General features: G+C 32.5%; 1 protein-coding gene across 1 annotated transcript; it reads right to left on the bottom strand.

Annotated features, from left to right (window-relative positions):
• Window positions 1-4,381: 4,381 nt before the first annotated feature.
• Window positions 4,382-7,564, bottom strand: LOC140987345 (transcription factor bHLH71). The gene is made up of 3 exons (XM_073455808.1): window positions 7,079-7,564; window positions 5,561-6,013; window positions 4,382-4,570 (listed from the first exon to the last, which is right to left on the bottom strand). Exons 1-3 carry the CDS (start codon window positions 7,433-7,435, stop codon window positions 4,472-4,474), a joined length of 909 nt encoding a protein of 302 aa, XP_073311909.1. The 5' UTR covers window positions 7,436-7,564; the 3' UTR covers window positions 4,382-4,471.
• Window positions 7,565-7,809: the final 245 nt, after the last annotated feature.

Genomic DNA, 7,809 nt, shown 5'->3' with positions numbered 1-7,809 from the left:
TAATATGAGTCCCTCGTATTTGTGGAAATTGAAATATATGTTGATGATCCAATAGTTAATATTTGACCTCATCATAGAGAGAGAAATACTCAAAGAGTAACATAGAATAATTCATTAGGTGAGAAATATATATTTGGTACGTAAATCGTAATTATAAATCGAAATACAACAATACATTTACAATCATTTGTACCAAAATTGAACAACCTACTTGTGCATAAGACAATGGCATTAATTTAGAGCACAAATAGGGAAATTGTATGGATTTTCCATTTTAGTGCCTGAATCACCAAAAATTGCAAGTTTCATGGTAAGTAAATTGTCAATGTCACGACCCCAAATCCTTCGATTTGGTCAAAATTCGAACATACGTTATTTTAGTTATCTTCCAAACTGCAGTAAAATCAGTGGTCTTGAGTTGCTTGACTGAACAATGATGATACTAATTAAATTTTATTTGAACTTTAGACCTTTTTATATATATAAAAAAATAAGAATGGATTTTGAAAATTTCATTTAACTTCGCCCATATAATTTGTACCAAAATGTACAAAATTTCTGCGTTGAAAGTTTGATTTACTGAATCGGATTAATGTATTGAAGTGAGAAAATTTATATTATTACTATTTTCACATAAAAGTACCACATTGGTGAAGCATAAGGATGATAACCAGTGGCGGAGCAAAGGCTGAGAAAAAATATCGAATTTTCGGTATACCGAGATTACCGTATCGAATAAATACCGAATTTTCGGTATACCAAAGATTTTGGTACGATACCGAATTTTTCGGTACAATAACAATATGAAATTTGAAAATTTCGATATATACCGGAATACCGAAAAAATATTTAAATTTTTAAAAATATATAATAATTTAAAACAATAAATTTATAAAGTTTTTTAAGTATAAAACGTTATATACTGATACCGTACCGAAATCTCGGTATACCATACAATTTCTGTAAAATCGATATGATAGTTATATGTACGGTATCGATATAAAATTTGTTTATATCGTAATTTTTCGTACGATATACACTATATAATTTTCCATACGGTACGATATACAACCTTTAGGCAGAGCCACATTCATAAAGCCTGGGTGGCTCACTTTTTTTTAAAAAAAAAATTATATATTAGGTTTACGATAATTTTGATTAATTTAATATTAACTCAGGTGACTAAAATTTTTAAAAAATTAAAGGATTCCGTAGTTTAAAATTTTAGCCTCGGATATATTAATATTTCTGTTTCTGCCATTGACGATAACTTACAGTCAAAATTGGGTTAATAGTTAATACATACCAGGATGGAAACAAGTCAAGATTAACTTTCTTGTATAGGATTTACCCCGGGGTGGGTGTAACCTACACCCTCGGTAAGAATTGCGTGAAGCTCGGGTCTCCTAGGTGTCTACTAGGTTATCAAGCCGATGCATTACTAATTTTTTTTTCTTGATGAATATTTTGAATTTACGACTAAATCAGGTTGTCTAAAAATGTGATTTTAATGAGGGGAAAAAAATTGTAGAATATTTTTTATAGGGTAAAAAAATAAAAATAAAAATTTGGAAGAGATACGTGCATCCAGATTAACCCCACCGCAGTTGGATGCCATTTCTAGTCCCTATCAAAGTTCCACAAAATGACACAATCCTTAATGAGTCTGCAGATTTATTTTACACTAAGAAACAAAAGGCTGAAAGCAATTTGCATCGATCCTACAAATTCTTGTGCAGATTTCTGAACCTAAACATACAAATGGGAATTTTTTTTTATATAAATATCACACAAATACTCAATTTCAAGTGTGTGTATGTATATATTATCCCTGGCCCAAATGGAAGACATGCCCATCAAAGACCCAAGTATTCTCCTATAAATACCAAGTTTGAACGTATGATATAAAATTCGCTATATTGTTTTCAGCAGCACCCNTATATATATATCATGACAGCTAGCTAATTTTAGGGTGGGCGATTCAGAGTTGTGCGTATGCTCAATCCCAACACGACCTCTTCATTCTGTGGAGCTTGTTGATTTTACCAATGAATATATGCATATATATCCATGCATGCATATCTTGAGAGATTAAGATAACAATTTTCTTATTTTTTGTGATTTCGCAAGTTATATTAGTCCTAGACTAATTTGCAGTCGAGCTAGCTAGGCCGTTTCCGGTCGACCATGATAGAGCAAACTCTTTCGTCGTCGATCAATCTCTTCACGCCTTAGAGTCGAAAATCGACATTCATCGGCCTAGTGAATCTAGCTAGGGGTTCAAATTTTTAAGATAGTCAATCTTGAGTTGCACCTTACTCTGGCTTGACATGCCACAAAATTTACATACTTTAGTAAATTTTTAAAAACGTAACTCAACCTTGATCGATCTACAGCAAGCTTGAAATTTATTAAATATCAATCGAGCTCTAGTTAAGTCGCTCGCAAGCAGCTCGTCTCGCTTAAATATCAAACGAGCTCTTATCCCCGATCGACTGATCCCTTGATCTGCCTTATTTAGTTTGTTTTCCGGGTTTAAATCATAGACATTATTTGAAATCTTAATCGAGTACTAAAAATAATTATAAAAGGTTTGCTACACACACGCACACGCACACGCACACGCACACGCACACACACACACACACACACACACACATATATATATATATATATATATAATGTCTATAAGGAAATGGACTACAGAGAGAATTAGCAAGGAACATGTATAAATCATATTTCGTTGTTTGTTTCAATAATGAATGAAAAAGACTACACATCATGCAATAGGCTGGTTTTGGTCTTATTAGCTCCTTCTTAGACATAGTATATATGTGCATATCTTGAAGGAGATTTAACCAAAATTTCAGAAGATGCTTTTTGTTCCCTAACAAATTCACCTCCTAAGAAAACTAAATAAGAACCAGGTTTAATTGTAATAAACAAGATCAATTACTTTTCCGAGGGAGTTTTTTAGCGAGCAACAATTACTAGAGAGAGCGATCGAAACGTGCACTTGATCAACTGCTATATTTTGTTATATTTGATTTGTACAGTTAACATCAACTATATGTTTTGTAAAAGAGTGTCATCTTGAAACTATGATTAATGGCTTTATCGGTAAATTAACACATAGGAAAATTTTGGTAAAATTTATAAATTTATTCAGTTACATGCGATTTAATTTTGGTATTGAATGGTTTGTACGTACTTAATATTTAATAACATGCCTGACTAATTAATAAAGCTAAGAATTTATTTTAAAACTCTTCGAAGTTGTATAAAAACATGAAAATTGAAAACTGTGCCGTGCTAACATNTAAAATAATTTTAAAACAGCAAGAAATACGCTAAACCTCAAACAAATAAGAAAGAAATTACGATTGTATTGTATTGTCCGGTTTACCTGGTGTACTCTTTTTTACTTCAGTTATTGATGGTACAACTTGGATATGCTCGGAGTATTTTGTATATGTTCGAACTATTTTGTTCTATGAAATTTATATTTACCGAGATAAAAAAAGAAATTATAAAGATAAATAAATTAATTTTTAAAACGGAATATGAGCATATTATAAGCAATAAAGTTGTTACCTTTAGAAAAAACTTGCATACATTTATAATTAGAACCAAATTTATTTTACTTCCTACTTCAGAAGTTTTAGTTATTAATCATATTTTAAAAAAAGGGGGGTTTTAGATTCAATTCCATTTTCATAGTCTGTTCCTTCAATAGAAACTAACTTGTAATTAAATCTCTTGTGTTATTTTATATATCATCACAATTTATTTATTTATATTCTAAAATATTTTGTACGTACTTCATTATCCGGGTTCGTATGCAATAAATCCTCATGGGATCCGACGCCACACCATTCATTTATTCCTACATTAATGAGGACGAGGTAACTTAGTTAAGCCAACATTTTTAATATTCTTATTCTAATTCAAGTCTCAATCAAAATAGAAGGCCAAGAGGTAAAATCTGGAATTTTAAAATTATTAAAAAAAAAATAATCACCTTTAATTTCCTTGAATATAATATCGAATCAACCATAGAATATAATTTTACATGTAATTGTTTTTTCCGAATTTAAAATCGCATATGATAGTAGTATGACTCGAATCTTTTAATACAAAAATCTAATCGATATTCCAGTAATTAATTTTACCCAACTACAGCTCCTGAGAATATAGAAATAACCCTCGATTTATATTCAAAAAACAAAATCATTTGATAATAATTACCATAGAACTATAAAATAGGATCTAATTATTTTTGAACAAAAGTGACATCTTTATTCCATAAATCCCAAGGCTGCGCATGCATGCATTATTAATAAATAGAAAAACATATTAAACATGGAATAGAATAGACAGAAAAAAAAAATAGAAAAGGTTTGATAATTTTTACTAAGAAATAAAAATATAATAACATGATAATTATAGGGTAGGTGCGTAGGATTATTAATTAACAACATAGGATGGCTTCCTCTTCGATTATTCTAAGCATGTGGTGAACTGCGCCAGCTATGTCATCCGCTGAATTCAGTTGGCAACCTTCTTCCACCTGCAAATTAAATTTAGTAAATTTATCAAACAAAATTCCTAAATTGATTAGTAAAGTTAGGAATGCTAATTATAAAGGAAAAGTTCCCTGTTATGTCATCATTGCGTACAGTGGCGGAGCCAGGAATCTGGCGCTACCCGGACTAGAATTTTAAATTCTAACATCTTTTATTATTTTAAATCGATCTACCCGGACTAATATCAAATTTATCCAAAATTATACAAAAATTTATATATAAATTTTTTTATAAAAATTTGAACCGCCCAGCTAAAGTTCGGGTACAAGAGGCTATACCTCCGCCACTGATTGCATATCGAAAACCAATATCGTTCTTATATCCAGGTTTACCCGTGTTTTCATATAGACAATGAAATTTCTCATTTTACTTTTATTTAATAAATGTTCTAGTGGGACAAAAATTATTCAAATTTCAATCAATAAAAGAAAGTGAACTATATATTTGAAACCGACGGAATTAATAGTTTAGCTCTTGGGAATTTGTATGAACATACGAATACGAATACACTCGAAAATGTGAACAACAATGCGAATTATTTGACTTGCTTTTGCGCGACCTCCTAGCCTATGTACGAAATGAAAATGCATGAATGAACCAAAAATCCATCTTTTCGTATTCAGAACAAATTGTTTGACCTATTATATACGAAACAAAATAGTATGTAAGAATGACCCAAAACAAATCGATTTTATTGATAAAATATTATTAAAAAATAACCCTTATTTATACTAATAATTTAGTCAAATCTGTACAGAGTATCTGATGTAAAAGTACGTGTAGCATGTGTAAAAGTAGATTCTTTTGCATGCTCTTGTCATTTTTCTACAGTTTCTGTTTTGTTACCACCCCCACAGTATATATACCAAACCACCCCCCCCACAAACACACACAGAGTTATATGTATGTATGTATGTATGTATGTATGTATGTATGCATGCATGTCGACGTATGCATAATGGGATTGTACGTACCTTTGCACTGATAGAGTAGAGTACAAACGAGTCCAGCGTGGTGACATTGAGGTGAAGAATGGTGAAACACACGGAATGAAACGCGGCGACAATCTTGGAGAGCTGGCGGACCCTCTTCCGGGAGAGGATACGAATGTTGGCGTGTGTCTCGATCAAGGTCACCTCGATGTCGGCGATGGCTGCCTTGCTCTGGGAGGTGTATTTGCTGCTCAGTTGGCTGGTGGAGCTCGACACGCTGCCGCCGGTACTGCAGCTGAACTGCGGGTACGTGAAGAATTGAGCAAACGGGGTGCTGTAAAACGGGTTTTGGGGATCGGTTTCGAGATTTTCCGGGGAGATTTCGGCCTTCTGCTGGTCGATGATCTTGTGTTTCTTGGCTTCCAGGGACTGTAGTGTGTGTTCCAGCTCCTTCACGAACTCTATGGCGCCGCCGACTATGGATGCCTGGTCACCCTACACCAAATAATCAACCATATATGTTGGAAGATTTCACAAAACATGCACATTGTGGATCACATCTGTTTAAGGGCATTGTCGGATCATCGAAATCTAATATTTCTAATCACAATTCTTGAAATTCATGACCCTTTATTCTAAGGCAAAAGTACATATATAAAATTGCTCTAGAAATGTCATATATTAATTCAAGATTTTATTAATATTTAGTTTAAGACATCCATCCCTATTCCTAGGTTTCTCATGTTATTTTTATTTCTATTCTAACATTTTTATATTGGAGTGTGCAATGATTCTTAAGCTAATAAGTGACAAAATAAATGAGATTAATATAATAAAAGTATAGGAGATTCTAGTCAGGTTGATTTCTAATTACTATTACTACTTTGTCAATATATGTTTGGCTTGTACCTCGGAGAATTATAACAACAACGTACGTCCAAAAGAACAGAACATGTGAAATTAATATACGAGACTGGAGTATAAGAATATTAACTATTTTACAACAGCACATATTTGCTAAATAGTTGGAGAAATTAAATAAATTAAACTTTCGCTCTAATTGTACGTACTCTCTAAGGTTTACGAAGTTGGAATTTAATTTAAAAAATTATATTTTATTCATCTCTACATTCTTACTAGTTTGAAATCCAACTATATATATATTTTTTTAATCTCCCTTTAGCTAGTAAATTACATTGAAATATTTTATGCATGAATTTGTTTAAATGCTTACAAAAACTCTACATTCTTGCACATAATTGTGCCTAGAATTTCTTTTTTCTAAAAAATATTTTTTCACCAAACAAATTTAAAATTAACTTTCATTATATCGGCCGGATGCCCAATTTTGCTAGATTATACAAGAAATTACAAACTCAGAAAATTAGTAATTTGGTTTCATGAAAATCGGAAAAAAAAATACTTTTATAAAACCCAAAAAAAAAAAGACCAAGAATGATTCATGAAACATAATTAAGAACCCCTTTAAAATTTTTTTTAAAAAAAATTGTGAATTGGAACACAAAATCAAAGGAGAAACAAAGAAAAAGAAAAACATACCCTTTGCACATAAGATTCAGGCATGAGGGATCTCAGCACAGCCAAATGCTCATTCATCTGCTTCCGTCTGTTCCTCTCCACAGCAATGTGCGTCATTCTCTGTGTCTCAGCTTCCTCTTTATTTTTGCAAACCCTGGGCCTCCTCCGCCGCTTCTTCCGCCCCTGAACCGCCACAGGCCTCTCGGATGGAGCTTCCGGCGGGGCCACTGGCTGGAAGCCGCTGCTCCCCTGGCCACCGATTTCTTGTGGGGTTAGTAGTGCTGCGGTTGCGGTAGCGTCATCATTGCAAACACCAATTATTGAGTCGTACATAATGAAATTCAAGAATTCATTGGAAGAAAGGGCTTCTAAAGCCATGTTTGGGATTTGCTGCGCTTTTTGATTCTCTTTTATACTGGCTTGGGGAGTAAGAGTAAGAGTAAGCCAGCCCTATATACTATTTGACTTGCTTTTTGCAATTGTAAAAAGGCTTCAATCATTTTATTGTCTTTCTTCATACCTTTTTATAAACTTGAGGTCATCCTCTATTTTAAGTTGGTGAATTTTGTTTATAAAGTCGTTTTTTTTTTAAAAAAAAAAAACAAAGAAACACACAAAAAAATTAAATCAATTTATGTAGGTAAGATATTGCACATCGATTGGATTACGGTCTTCAGAGTTGTATATATGATCTTGGATAATACTTCTCATTTGAGCTATTTTTTGGGTTGAGTTCCTTGGGAGCAACTACG

The sequence above is a fragment of the Primulina huaijiensis genome, chromosome 11 (assembly GCF_012295235.1).
Source record: "Primulina huaijiensis isolate GDHJ02 chromosome 11, ASM1229523v2, whole genome shotgun sequence".
NCBI lineage: Eukaryota > Viridiplantae > Streptophyta > Magnoliopsida > Lamiales > Gesneriaceae > Primulina > Primulina huaijiensis.
This window is presented reverse-complemented; position numbering and strand designations above follow the sequence as displayed.